General features: G+C 44.8%; 1 protein-coding gene across 4 annotated transcripts in view; it reads right to left on the bottom strand.

The window, feature by feature from the left end:
* The window catches only part of BMP1 (bone morphogenetic protein 1), a 130,585-nt gene that overhangs the window by 65,147 nt on the left and 50,857 nt on the right, over positions 1–14,581 (bottom strand). For 2 of the 4 annotated variants that reach the window (XM_028708405.2, XM_028708406.2), the window contains exons 2-3: positions 7,643–7,756; positions 298–459 (exon numbers count right to left, since the gene is read on the bottom strand). In XM_028708405.2, coding sequence (XP_028564238.2) covers positions 298–459; positions 7,643–7,756 — 276 coding nt within the window. Of the gene's footprint in view, positions 1–297; positions 460–6,580; positions 6,672–7,642; positions 7,757–7,874; positions 7,879–14,581 lie in introns of those variants that run through there. The other 2 variants (XM_077919582.1, XM_077919583.1) reach the window with 2 other exon arrangements.

Raw genomic sequence — 14,581 nt, 5'->3', positions numbered from 1 at the left:
GTTATAGTTCCAAACATCTGGACGGTACCAGGTTAGGGAAGACTGATGGAGTAAATGAGTATTAACCTGAGAGTACGAGGTTCTCTCCTGAAATGTAAGAGAAGCCAGTTAGTCTATTTTTCATGTTTTGTTTCAGGCGGAATAGTAGGCTTCACAAAATATGCAATGCAGAGCAATCTGGCAATCTCTCCACAATATCTCTGTCTCACCGGAATCATGCTGTAGGCCTAGCAGTTTGCTCTTCTTCATCTCTGCATTTTAGGGGAGAATCACAGTTTCACAGTGTGTAAAACTTACCACTGAAATTTCCGCTGATCACATAAGGAATGACTCCATCTGGCCACACCCGCTCAAGGCGGGATGTGGCTGCCCGGCGGCTTCGAGGCTGCCCCCGCCCCTGCTTCCATCGCCTCCTCTGCTGCCTCCCGGGTCTCATACTGGTACTGTTTGAACTGTTCCCTTTGATGGAGACAATAAAGAGGTTCATGAGCACAGTTCTTTCCCATTTCATGCAGGGAGAATCCCTCACCCAACTTTCGTTCATTGACTTCAGGGCAGAACTGGCACGCAAGACCCAAGAGAAAGATAAGCTTGAGTGACCTCCCTATTCCTCCCCTGGGTTTTATTTATTATTATTATTTTAAATAATATTTATTAAGTTTTCCAATTTAACAATCCAATAAATGCCACATTAAAGACATTCCGAATTATAAAATAATCAAACAGTCCAAATATTAAGCCAAATCATAAATCTTTGTTTGACTTCCCACACTCTGAGGTCGGAGGATTGCCATCATCTCACATTTGCGCTGCTTTCTTAATTAGTCCAGGTGGTTCCCATAAATCAATCCGATGTTAATCCTTCGTTCGTTTTCACAGCCTGAGTTCGTCCAGCAAGCGAGGTATATCAAAACAGTATGTTTCTGTGTGGGTGTTTATTTTCTTCTGTGTCTTTCACTTTTGCTTCTTCATGCCAGTTGTTATCCAATACAACACGTCCCAAAATGGAGGAAATCTGGCTTTCTGCCAATTGTTTCAGGCATATGTCCAAACCCTTCCGTTTTGTCTCATACCAGAACAGATAAGCCTGTACTTTACCTAGGAGCCTCAATTCCCATCTTCCACTCTTAACAGTCCATCAGAATTAATTGCAAGTTCATAAGTCTTTCCCACACAGTTAATAACTCACTCAGAGCATGCCTGTTAATTAGGTAAGTCCGAATTATCATCTTAAATTATCATCAGGAGTTTGCTCGCTCATGGCGGCGACTTTGGAGAGTTGCTGAAGAGACGCGTGGTGTTTTCCACCCAGCGCCCCCTGCCCCCTCATTCCTACCGGATTGGGGGCAGGTGTTGGGCGATCTGTGGGTGAAGCTGCCCACCCGGCCTGGGGGGGGGGGGGGCTGGAAGGATGATTACTCACATTTCATCCTCAAAATAGCCCATGCGAAATGGCAGAGATGTAACCAACAGCAAGCCAACCATGGCTGACCAAACCGGAAGTCTCAATGGCTGCCTGGGTTTTAAGTGCATTGAACTGCTTTGCTAATGCTTCTATTAAGATGCAGATCTCAGTTAACCACGATGTAAGTCCTGTTGAGTGAAAGAAACCACTAAGCCTCTCACTACTTGTTCACCCTCCTTTCCCTCTGGCCCAGAAAAAAGTGATGCGTGCAGACAGTAGATGATGCCACTTGCTTGCTCATTGGTTCTCTGTCTGGCAAACAGTGATGAGGAAGATGACAGCTATCGAACAGCATCAAGATGACTAGGGGGGTGAGACAGGGTTGCATTTTGGCCCCCACATTGTTTTGTCTATTCTTAAATGACCTAGAAGAGAGCTTAATGGACCCAGATGGACACATTCCAAAAATAGGAACGAGAAGGACCCCCTTGTTGTTATATGCGGATGACACGGCCATCATCTCACGTTCCAGACCAGGTTTGAATTATCTGCTGAGGAAATTTTCTGATTACTGTTCTGGAAATGGTTTATCCATTAATTATGAAAAATCTAAATTTTTAGTTTTCGAAAGAAGCTTCTCCCGGTCTAAATGGGTGTTGGATGGCCATAACCTTGAACAGATAAAATACTTCAGTTACCTAGGGCTCACATTCCATCATACAGGATCTTGGAAGCATCACTGGCAAACCTCCCTTCAAAAGGCAGAGATTACAAAGCTAGCCATATTCAGATTCTTTTTCACAAAGGGCGGCAAATATGTTCCAGCACCCTTAAGGGTTTTCAACGCAAGACCCGTTTCCCAACTCCTGTACGCAGCAAATGTCTGGCATAATGGGGACCTGCCAAAGCTAGATGGCTTCCAGGCAAAATTTCTACGATCTCTGCTGCAGGTACCCAACTGCATCCCCAACTCCATTCTTCTGTTAGAAGCTGGTGAATGCCCAATTTCAACTAAAGCATGGTGGGCTGCCCTAAAACATTGGCTCAGGATTTCAGTGTTTAATCTAGGGAAGGGTTTGTACCAACACCTGACCAATGAGGAATTTGTCAGCAAATGGCAGAAAACCATGGCTAAAAAAGCCATCTCTATTGATCTGTCATTCCCCCAACTGTACTACCTGAGTTATGAAGGCGCCCTAAAGACGTTAAAGCAAAGATTATGGGATAATGCACACAGTGACTTGCGATCACGATCATACGCAGTCTGTAGTCCGCTGGCAGTGGGAGTTCAATATGGGTATGTCTTTAAGTTAACATCTTACATTAAAAACCTGACAGTACCAAACTACCGAGGGCTTTTCACCAAAGCCAGACTAAATGTCTTCCCTTCTGCAGTGTTGGATGGCAGGTTGAGAGGAGTTCCCTACCAGGACAGACTTTGCTCGTGTGCTCAAGACATCGATTCCATAAAACATATTTTGTTGCATTGTGCAAAATATGAGCAAGCCAGGGCTGAACTGATACTACCCTTGCTGGTACCTTTCCCGGGAAAATCAGAGGCTCATTATGTCAGGTTCCTACTGGAAGACCGGACAAATGTTAGAACATCAGCAGTGGCAAAGTTTTTATCGGTGGTTGCACGATCAAATGAGCCCTATATTCTAAACAAAATGCTTGTTTAACCTGGAGGTAGGCTGTATGAATTGTGTATTGTTTTGTAATGATTTGTTGGGTCTCTGGACCGTAATAAAGATTGATGATGATGCATTGAACTGCTTTGCTAATGCTTCTATTAAGATGCAGATCTCAGTTAACCACGATGTAAGTCCTGTTGAGTGAAAGAAACCACTAAGCCTCTCACTACTTGTTCACCCTCCTTTCCCTCTGGCCCAGAAAAAAAGTGATGCGTGCAGACAGTAGATGATGCCACTTGCTTGCTCATTGGTTCTCTGTCTGGCAAACAGTGATGAGGAAGATGAGCATCAGCAAGCTCTGCAGCTAATGGCAAAGAGAAACTAGACCCACGGGGTGTGTGTGTCATGCTGGGGGTCCTGGAGAGTGTCTTGCCAAAGGGCCCACCGAAACTTGGAGCTGGCACTACATTCCTTATCAACCAATAGTCTAATGCCATTTTTCATGTGTCTAAAGACCCCTGCCAAGGTGGGCTGCGACACTAGATTAAAGATTGGGCTGTTATTTCATATCAATCAGTGAACTTCAGTTTTCCCCTCCAAGTTCATTTTCTCTCCTACTTCTCCTTATCCCCCCCTCAGAATCCCACTTTTTGCTTTCTCCTCATTCTCCTGAGACACTCCTTTTTCCTCCAAATTTGTTTTCAGGGGGCAAGACAAGATGGGCCACTACTTACCACACCTGCTATTTATGCAAACAAGCTTGAACGGTGCCACATCTAGTTTGCCCCACAGGCTCCTGCCTCTTCTCTTGGGGGTTTCTGTTTGCTCCACTCAACCAGCCACTGCTAGGGAGGCCTTTCACTGCCCAGCCCCTCTGTGACAGAAAGGCAGGCAAGCCAATCATTGCCCAAAGCTTCTTGAGCATCACCACCACCAAGTCTCTTAGTAATTATTAGAGAGCTAGTGACATGACAACTCTTACCACACAAATTGAATCCTATGCATTTTCTTAAACCACTCTTTGTCCAAAAATGCTGACTCCTTGGTGTGTCTTATACAGCCATTTCCCATTTTTGTAGGTTAGGTATTTATTGTGGTCTTCAAATCGGAACCAGTGAAGGCGGTGGAGGTCCTGTGTGAGTGCCTGGAGGCTGTTGGAGGATGGATGGCGGCTAACAGATTGAGGTTGAATCCTGACAAGACAGAAGTACTGTTTTGGGGGGACAGGAGACGGGTGGGTGTGGAGGACTCCCTGGTCCTGAATGGGGTAACTGTGCCCCTGAAGGACCAGGTGTGCAGCCTGGGAGTCATTCTGGACTCACAGCTGTCCATGAAGGTGCAGGTCAATTCTGTGTCCAGGACAGCTGTTTACCAGCTCCATCTGGTACGCAGGCTGAGACCCTCCCTGCCCGCAGACTGTCTCGCCAGAGTGGTGGATGCTCTGGTTATCTCTCGCTTGGACTACTGCCATGCGCTCTATGTGGGGCTACCTTTGAAGGTGACCCGGAAACTACAACTAATCCAGAATGCGGCAGCTAGACTGGTAACTGGGAGCGGCCATCGAGACCATATAACACCAGTCTTGAAAGACCTACACTGGCTCCCAGTACGTTTCTGAGCACAATTCAAAGTGTTGGTGCTGACCTTTAAAGCCCTAAACGGCCTCGGTCCAGTATTCCTGAAGGAGCGTCTCCACCTCCATCATTCTGCCCAGATACTGAGTCCAGCGCCGAGGGCCTTCTGGTGGTTCCCTCACTGCGAGAAGCCAAGTTACAGCGAACCAGGCAGAGGGCCTTCTCGGTAGTGGCACCCGCCCTGTGGAACGACCTCCCACCAGATGTCAAAGAGAAAAATAACTACCAAACTTTTAGAAGACATCTGAAGGCAGCCCTGTTTAGGGAAGTGTTTAATGTTTAATAGGTTATTGTATTATAGTGTTTTGTTGGAAGCCGCCCAGAGTGGCTGGGGAAACCCAGCCAGATGGGCGGGGTATAAATAATAAATTATTATTATTATTATTATAGGTATGAAGCCATGGAAATCCCAGGTGGCAGAAGGCAGGTTGGTTGCTTAAACTGTTTTGCCTGCTGTCATGTCAAGAAAACAGGCCATTGCATCTTTTTGTTCTAGTGGATGGTATTAAGGCAGCTGCAAGACATGGCTAGTTTATTCAGATGCAATGCATATTTGACTGTGAAAAGGCAGTTTTCCCTCCAAAGCTTTGGCTGGTTTTGTTAACACAAGAGCAGAAGAAGTACAAGGGTTTATGCCAAGATCTTTGTCTCCAAATTGTCTGGAATGCTCTCTATCAGTCAAGCTGCCGCCACAGCCTATAGAAAGCCTATTACCTGGCAGGAGAACCTACCCCAAAGGCCCAGGGAGGAGGGCCCAGTGATCTGGCAAGGAGAAACTCAAAGCTAGGCTTTGTACATGCCGAACATGAGCAAGGCCTCCCTGCACACTTCACAACATGAACCAGGTCATTTTCACTGCCTCTTTGTCATGAAAAGTGGGGCTGGGTGATGGGGAGGGCCCAATCTGCACCAGAAAGGACACAACGCCCATGGAGGCTTCACGGTCACATTTTGGTCCTCCCAAATGAGGACAAAATAGTGAGTTGCCAACCAACATTCCAAGTCAAATAACAAAATCCAGGTGTGCCAGATTTGACTGAAACTCTGGGCACTTCCTTCAGATACACTCTAAAATTCGGGGGGGGGGGGGGGGGGTTTAAAAACAAACCCCAATACCTGAATAGCTTATGTTTTTAGTGAGCAATTTTGTTGGAATTAAATAATGTTGCTGCCTATATAGCATCCTCCAGTCTTTCATCCCTTTCTCTTGAGGAGATTATCCCACAGTTAAACAAATGTCACTGTCAAGGAGATTTCATTTAAAAAACCACCCTGGGTAATAAATCTTCCAATTGTTCCCTCTCTGCTAAAGAAATGCAGACAGTTACATGGGTGTTCTTGAGGATGGCTGAGAAGCAGACCCATGTGAACCCAGTTACCTTTGTCCTGTGCCTGATGAACCTGGATCCTGTCAATATTATCCATGGAGCTGAGCCAGGCTGGCTGCACCCTCTTCCAGCCTCTCCCAAAGTAACAGCAGCTGAGCTAACAGTGGTCTCCTGACCCTTGACTTTCAACAGAAGCATGATGAATATAATGCAACCCTATAACACTTTCTTTATCTTTGCTGCACTGACTTTCCTCATCTCCGTTCAGTCTCATTTTAGAAATCCTTTAGCTAAGACTACAGTGAAAACTAAAATGAGTCTACAGAATGGAAGAAACAGAAATCAGGTTTGGAAATGGAGTATCACAAAGCACATCCCAGCTGTCAACTACTGAATTCACAGGAAAGGCCTCCTGAGTTCTGCCTTCTGGAAAAAGGGTTAGTTTGCACAATCAGCGGAATCAAGTAGCAAAGATTTTTTTCTAGACTGTCCCCAAAAGAAAATGAATTAGAAACCATTTGCAAAATGGGTTTTAACGCAACAAAAACAAAACCATATTTTCCATCCTGTGCAACTCACCTGTTGCAAGTGTAGCAGATACATTTTTGAAATACATGTGGTGAGACTATAGAAAACTTTAGAAATTCTTTCACGGTGGTTCAGAAATAATCTGCGTAATGAAAATTGCACAGTCCAGTTCAGTTACAATTCTGCTATATCTAAAAATTCTGGTTAAATTTGAAATACAAATAAACAGGGTCAACCTGGGCCCTGCTAGGTCTATATGGTCATCCTACCCAGCAGCTGTTTTATGCACACAGTAGGGCAGCCTAATAATGGGTCAACATGTAGGACACTCTATGCCACTTTGGGGTCTCTTTTGTAGAAGCGGCTGGGACTGTTGTGCATATATTTGTTGCTTTCAATAAGACTCATGGGGACCATGCGGCCTAAACAGATGTGAAGGTATAACATGTGTTGATAGATCAGTGCTAGAAGTGTGCCAAAGTTCCCTGCATGGGTGTGGGGAAGGGGAATCTTAAGCACACCCTGAACAATAGGTGTGGGTTAGGGTTTTGGAGAGTGTGGTGGGTCACTCCTTTGCTTAACAATATAAAATGTTAATATGCAAGCTAGCTGACAATAATTGACAGTAACTGGTGGGTGTAAGTTGCCCAGAGTGGCTGGGAAAACCCAGCCAGCTGAGCAGGGCATCACCATCATCATCATCATGTGGGTGGGAGATGGGGGTCCATCACCTCCTCTTCCTCGCTTGAACAGTCAGTAACCCTGAGGCAAGATGCCTACTTCAATGGGCAATTACCAGTTCACAGAGTTTTCAGTCAGTTCTGAAACCGTTATAATGACCGTAAACATTACTATTGTTTTTGAAAAGCTAAAGAACCAGACTGAGAATAGCTAAAAACTTGAAAGTGAGAACTGAAGCGAAACTGTACAAGTGATGAGTAATCCAAACTAGTACTGAGAATCAGATTCTACCCCGGGCCATGTGTCAAGACATGCTATCCAAGTTCCAGTACAATAAGTCTGCTCATTTGCTACCAGAAACACGGAAGTCACAGGTTTGTCTCTGTGTGTGCATTGTCTGAGTCCTTGTTGTATGGAGATGTGCAACTGTACCTGAGGAGTTAGTGGCAGTTCTCTCAATGGTGTGCCGTGTGAGATCCACAACCCGATCCACCTGGAACATCTTGAGGTCTTCTTCGTCCAAGGCAATGTCTCCTAAAAAGGCAACTGTGGAGGGTGGAGAGAGAGAGAACTTGTGAGGAAGAAGTTCAGTTCTGATTGCTTTGTCTAGACCTTGAAGGAATGTGTTGGTTTTTTAATGGATGGGAAAGCAGGACGCATTCACCCGCTTTGCATGTGATTTGTGTGAGAAACACCACGATCACCAAGGGGAAGAGGGGGGGAAGGGGACCAGTATGGGGAAGCAGGAAATAAAAGACCTCAAATGCACATGAGAAAGAGTTTATTGAGGCAAAGACAATGTGTTTTTGAGGGTTTCCCCCCTAGTGTAACTGAGGTTATGCACACACTGGACTGTTAATGTGCTGATGGATTTCAGAGATCTGGGATAGCTCAGTCAGTAGAGCATGCGATACTTAATCTCAGGGTTGTGGGTTCGAGGTCCATGTTGGGCAAAAGATTTCCTGCACTGCAGGGGGCTGGACTAGATGACTCTCATGGTCCCTTCCAACTCTACAATTCTATGATCCCAGTTTTGCACAAACCTGCCCTATATACAGTGTGTCATTGGAAGCATGAGGGCTGTTGCGGCTGTGCACCTTTAACTTTTTTTTAGACTTGAAATACAAGAGCAGTTCTGTGCCAAATAGCCATTAGAAAGGGTTTGATTGTCTTAATTTATATAGTTCATATATGCTGAAGATCAGGACGCAGGTGGTGCTGTGGGTTAAACCACAGAGCCTAGGACTTGCCGATCAGAAGGTCGGCAGTTCAAATCCCTGCGATGGGGTGAGCTCCTGTTGCTCGGTCCCTGCTCCTGCCAACCTAGCAGTTCGAAAGCACGTCAAAGTGCAAGTAGATAAATAGGTACCGCTCCAGTGGGAAGGTAAACGGTGTTTCCGTGCGCTGCTCTGGTTCGCCAGAAGCGGCTTAGTCATGCTGGCCACAAGACCCGGAAGCTGTACACTGGCTCCCTTGGCCAGTAAAGTGAGATGAGCGCTGCAACCCCAGAGTCGGTCACGACTGGTCAGGGGTCCCTTTACCTTTACCTATGCTGAAGATCTGTCCTTTCCATTTGCACTTTTGTGCACGTTCAACCAGACAAGCACTTTCAACTGAACACTTTCTCACTGTTTCACATTCACACTAGTGTTCAATGTTCAATGGGGTGTATTTGTACTGTGTGTCCCCTCAGCTAGTACTTCTCCATCCTCCCTCACTTCCAGAAACCTGAGCTCCATTGTAGGCAAGGGCACAGGTATTTGTTTATCTGTGTACACAGCCAATTTGTTCAATTTGTTGAGATTGAAATTTTTCAATATATCAGACTTGCAGAAAACAGCAGAAGCCCACTGAAGAGCACCTCACCAAAACCCCAGCCTTGAAGACTTTCGTCTTGTTCTCTGATTTTACTTTTTAAACTTGCTAATTCAGCATCTTCCATCAATTTCCATTCCCTTTCGTAGATACTGCATCCTTCTGTCATTTGGGGGCACAGTACTCTCGCTGCCGTAGTTGCATATAGAAACAAATTCCTTTGATTCTTTGCTCCATCTGATCCAGTTATCCCTAAAAGAAAAGTTTCTGGTCTTTTGGGGAGAGTCCTCTTCAAAAAACATTTCATTATGTATCATCTCCCAAAATCCCTGAGTTACTCTGCAAGTCCACCACATGTGGTAAAATGTACCTCACTTTCTTCTTCTTTCTTCTTCTTAGTAAATAATGATGTTTGATATACAATCATCTTGGCAGCAAATTGTAATAAACCAACACTGATAAAAGACAATAGGAAGCAACCACCCAGCATGCACACTGAGCAGTGCAACAGTGCACATGCAAGTCAGGAGTAGAATGCGACAGCTGTAAACTGGTCAGACTTTAATTCCCCCAAGACCCCTGCAAAGTCCCTGAATATCGCAATCTGTTTCTGTCTTTTGCTTGAAGCAGCATCTGATAACTCTCCATGCTACTTTTGGATAAGAGAATTCCAAAATAAAGCCTGGAGAAATGTATTACTAATATCTTCATCCTGTTAATAGAAATGTGACACAGCTTCAAAGGAAGAGCACCAAAAACCTTCATTAACTGAACTGGCTTTTTTGCAGCTGTATCACATTTGTGGCTCAGGCATCCTGTGATCAACCAGGATCTGCAGATCTCCGTCCTCCTTCTGCTGCTCCCAGCCCAGCAGTCTCTAACCAGTAAGAAAAAAATGCATGATTAATCCCCAAATGCATGACCTTACAGTTTATACTATTCCATTTCATTCCATTTCTATGACTCTAGTTCATGAGGTCATCTGCTTTTCCTTGCAGAATTCCTAGATCTTTATTGTATTAAAATATTTTCTAAATTTTGTTTTTCCAGATTTCATCAACACACTTCTACTTCCGTCCACAGACTGTTTGCTAAAAGGTAAATAAAGTAGTCCTGGGACCAGTCCCTACTGAACTTAAATTAGTTAATTCTTTCTAACTTTAAAACTTGCTTATAGCACAAAACTCTTGTCATTTTACCTTTAGTTAGTTTCTGTAGGGCCTGGATCTCGTTTCCCTGTTTAAATAGTAACATTAATGTTGTGTGGTATAAAATGCTTTACTGAAATCCAGGCATATTGTATGTATCAATTACAACTCCTCTCTGTCCAGTGAATAGCTCTCATATAAAAAAGGATGAAACCATGATCTTGTGTCCTGCATCTTCAAGGAAACCACACTACTATATGTCACATTGGGTAGTTTTTTTATTATTCCTTTAGTATTTATTTCAGAGACTTGCTTTAAGGGATATAGTTTAAGTCCTGTATGTTTGGGGATCTTGACCAAAGTCCAGGCCTTTTCCCTGAATTCTGAAAAGCACTTTAAAAAACACAACTACTATTTACAGAGAAATAAATGAAGGCACACTTGTTGCTTAAGAATTGTACTAGCTTTATTTTAAACATGCTGTCTAATAATACTGCTTCCATTTGTTCTCTAGGGCAGTGTACTATGGCCACTCGCAATGTTGAGTTCTACCCCAGAGTTCTACCCTAGTTTCAACTGCTGGGTGCTCTGGTAGGTTGGGTTTTCAATGGATAACTAAGCCGTCCAATCATTTGTGTCTTGCCGTCTTCAAAGAAATTCAGGGCAGCAGACATGTACCTTGTACTCTCACAACAACCCTGCAACCTGCGCAGATATCTGAACTCACTTCTCCCTAGATCAGAGCTTTCCAAACTTTTCTTTTATTAAAAAAAAAACAATTTTTATTAACCGACCAATCAAATCAAATCAAATCACATCACATCACATAAATTCCAAATTACAAAGCCGAATTTTAAATTTTTTGTTGGGGGGACCCATATTTCAAGTTCCAAAGGGGATTCCAATCATGTTCTTGCTGCTGCGTTAATATCCAAAAATCTGTCCACATAATGTTCACAATTCTATCCAGTCCTATCTTGCTGTTCTCATATCTCATCTTGTTCGTATATTTTTCTTTTTTTCTTTATGATCTCTTCTGATAATCTCCTTAAGCAGGTAAACACCAATTATAATCCTGTGTGGATTTTCCGTTCCTCCAATCATCATGTCGAGATGGTATCCATATATCATCACTTTCATAAATAAAAGCACTCTTTCCATCATCAGTCTCGCACATCTGTCGCCTTCTTTAGTCCCTCTGAGGAGGCTCACCCACGGTATGAAAACAAAACTATTCCTCCTCCCAGACATAAGTCTTTCGACAGAACTTGCCAAAATGGCGACGCTATTTTTTGCTGCGTCATTCCAAAGCTCTTATACTTTCCACGGTCTTCTTAAAACATGCTTTGGTTAGAAAATTATCTCCACACAGTCTTAAATCCTCAGCTTAAGTCATTTAAATGGCATTTCTGACTTGTGACTTGTGGGGGGGGGGTTCTTGGTTAATCACATAGAGAAAAGAAAGGAAAGTCCCCCCCCCCATCCAGTCCCGTTGCCGAACATACTAAGCCTTAGTGTGTCTGCTCATGATTTATTCCTGTTCCTCCGACCTGTCTTGTTTCTCAGAGATCTCTTCGGTTAGCAGTCTTTACTCCCCATTCTTCCTTGAAATATGTGTATTCGCTTCCTCCTAATTGTTTCTTTTGAAGTTGCTGCAGCTAGAGGTGCGAATCAGAGACAGCGTCCAGGAGCGCCGAAGTCCGCACAAGGGCTTTCTGCCTAGTGCCCCCACCCCCTCAAATTCAGGGGTGGTATAGGGCACAGCAGACAAGGGCAGTCCCCTCCCACACGCTTGGGGGGGCCGGGAGGCTGTTTACTCCCATCACAGCCTCTTAATTACCTCGTGTGGGTCGGAGAGATGTTATTGCCAGCCATCTTCCGATGTGCCCCTAGTGGCCCCCCCCCGAGCTTTCCAAACTTTTCATGTTGGTGACACACTTTTTAGACATGTATCATTTTGTGACACAGTAATCCAGTTTTACTAGCAAACCAGAGGTTAAACTAACCCTTTTCCAGCCCCGGGAGGAACGTTTGCGTGACACACCTACACATTGCAGCCAATTCACTAATGTGGTGCGACAAACAGTTTGGAAAGCTCTGCCCTAGATTAAGACCACTTGCTACAGAATGCATTGTCCAGATTTGCTTTCCCCCCTACCACCCTCCATATTAAGATGGATCTAATAAGACAGACCACTGGAAAATATAAATGCTACAGCCCCCGCCACCAATTCCCAACCTGCCCAGAAGGATACTTTGATACCATTATCATATGCTGCAGAGAGATTCGGGATAATTATTAAATTTACACTCCCCCTGTCCTCCTCCTCCTCCTCTTTCATCACGACAACCAAGGCAATTTCAGGCTCTGCAGAGCAGTGAAGCTTCAGTTTCAGGTTCCCGTGACTGCACAATGGCCTGCCAACAACTTCTAAATCTTATTTCCACAACCCAAAGTGCTTTTCAAAAATAAAAATCAATGCTGATAGTTTTTCCCCAATGTAGACATTCCAGATAATGAATGCTATCCTGAGCAATATCATCAGGGATGCAAGGAATGTAGACAATATAGCTCAAGGTCTCTTTATGTAGGGGTTTCGTCTCAAAGACTGGGCTGAATTGGCTTTATCATCAGATGGTGGTGTGTGGAGGGTGTGTGGAGTAGCTAATCTAGGGGTAATATTTGCTCTCTCCTTTTGAGAGCTTGGTTCTTCCAACCCTCAGGATGAGGTGAGGAATAAAACTTTCGCTTCAGCAAAGCTACACCTTCGAAAGAATGCCACAGCCCCATCCTTCTCATCTGCCTTTATATGAGAGCACAACGCATGCAGGGAGGCAGCTGCCATGACTGATAGTGCCTGAGTACCCCATCAGCTCACCGGCTCTGCTGGCAGCTACAGTGTTTGAACATCTGGCTCCCAGAAAGACTGCTGCATGTCTTAGAGATCTTTTCTTTAAAAATCACTACACAAATTGTTTTAACCTTGAACTTATTTTGCAAATTCCCTTTCTAGTACACCCTCCTATTTTTCTCTCTGCACACACATGCTGCTGAGCCAATCTGAGCTCATACAGCCAAGGGATACTCAAATAACCTCCTATTCATTTGCCACACAAAGTATCAAAACCATATGGTCTAGCTGAAAGAAATGGATAACAAGCCCTGCTCCCTGGAAGAGAACCTGGACTCAGTTCCCTCCTCCCATAGCCCAATTCAGGGACACTTCCCCACTCTAGGCAATTAATACCAAAGGACTCAAAGTTCAGAGTGTGTATGCAAAGGTCCACATTCTGCAATCAGCAACACTGAATTCTGTAATCAAAATAACACATGTTCCCATTTGCTCCCCCCCTCCCAATCTACAAGTTGTGTCATTTTAAGACTTGAAGCATGTCTGTGTAACTCTGGTGGGCCAATCTCAGAAGTCTAAGCTTTGCCTGAGCTCACAACCCACTGGAGGAGGCTGCTGGTGAGCCTGATGCTCACAGGTGCCATTAAAGGTAAAGGTACCCCTGCCCGTACGGGCCAGTCTTGACAGACTCTAGGGTTGTGCGCCCATCTCACTCTATAGGCCGGGGGCCAGCGCTGTCCGGAGACACTTCCGGGTCACGTGGCCAGCGTGACAAAGCTGCATCTGGCAAGCCAGAGCCGCACACGGAAACGCCGTTTACCTTCCCACCAGTAAGCGGTCCCTATTTATCTACTTGCACCCAGGGGTGCTTTCGAACTGCTAGGTTGGCAGGCGCTGGGACCGAGCAACGGGAGCGCACCCCGCCGCGGGGATTCGAACCGCCGACCTTTCGATTGGCAAGCCCTAGGTGCTGAGGCTTTTACCCACAGCGCCACCTGCGTCCCTTACACAGGTGCCATTCCCTACACTTAAAACCTCTCAACTCTCCCTTGGCAACTGAGGGTGAAACAGGACTCCTTAACTAATCCAGCTGGGGCTGCCAGCTGCTGGTTTCAAATCTGGATACATAAAATATTTAATATCTGCAAAAGCATGTTTGCATGCTTTATTCTGCTAATTTTCTCTTTCAAAGAATTTTACCTAATAAGATATTCCCAAACATAGTGCCCATGCAGACAGATGCATGAAAGGAAACTCTAAGACCTAATCCCAAGAGGGTGGTGCATGGATGCCACAATGGATAAAGGAGTGTGTCATGTTCTTTGTGTTAGAAGTGTATATCGAAAAAGCATGCCATGTCTCCACACAGGCATCCTGGGGACAGCGAACACGCTGGTCTGATCAGCAGACTCTGCATTTGCTTTGCCATTTAAAAGTTCCCTGAGGGAACAAAGAGACAACCACCAGCCAGAACTTTGCACAGAGCAAAATCATACAATGGGAATAAAGGCTATGTGGCAAAGCAATCCTGGAATGTGACACATGAGGATCCTTGG

The sequence above is a fragment of the Podarcis muralis genome, chromosome 15 (assembly GCF_964188315.1).
Source record: "Podarcis muralis chromosome 15, rPodMur119.hap1.1, whole genome shotgun sequence".
Taxonomy (NCBI): Eukaryota; Metazoa; Chordata; class Lepidosauria; order Squamata; family Lacertidae; genus Podarcis; species Podarcis muralis.
The sequence above is the reverse complement of the archived record's forward strand: the minus strand, read 5'-3'. Positions and strand labels throughout refer to the sequence as shown.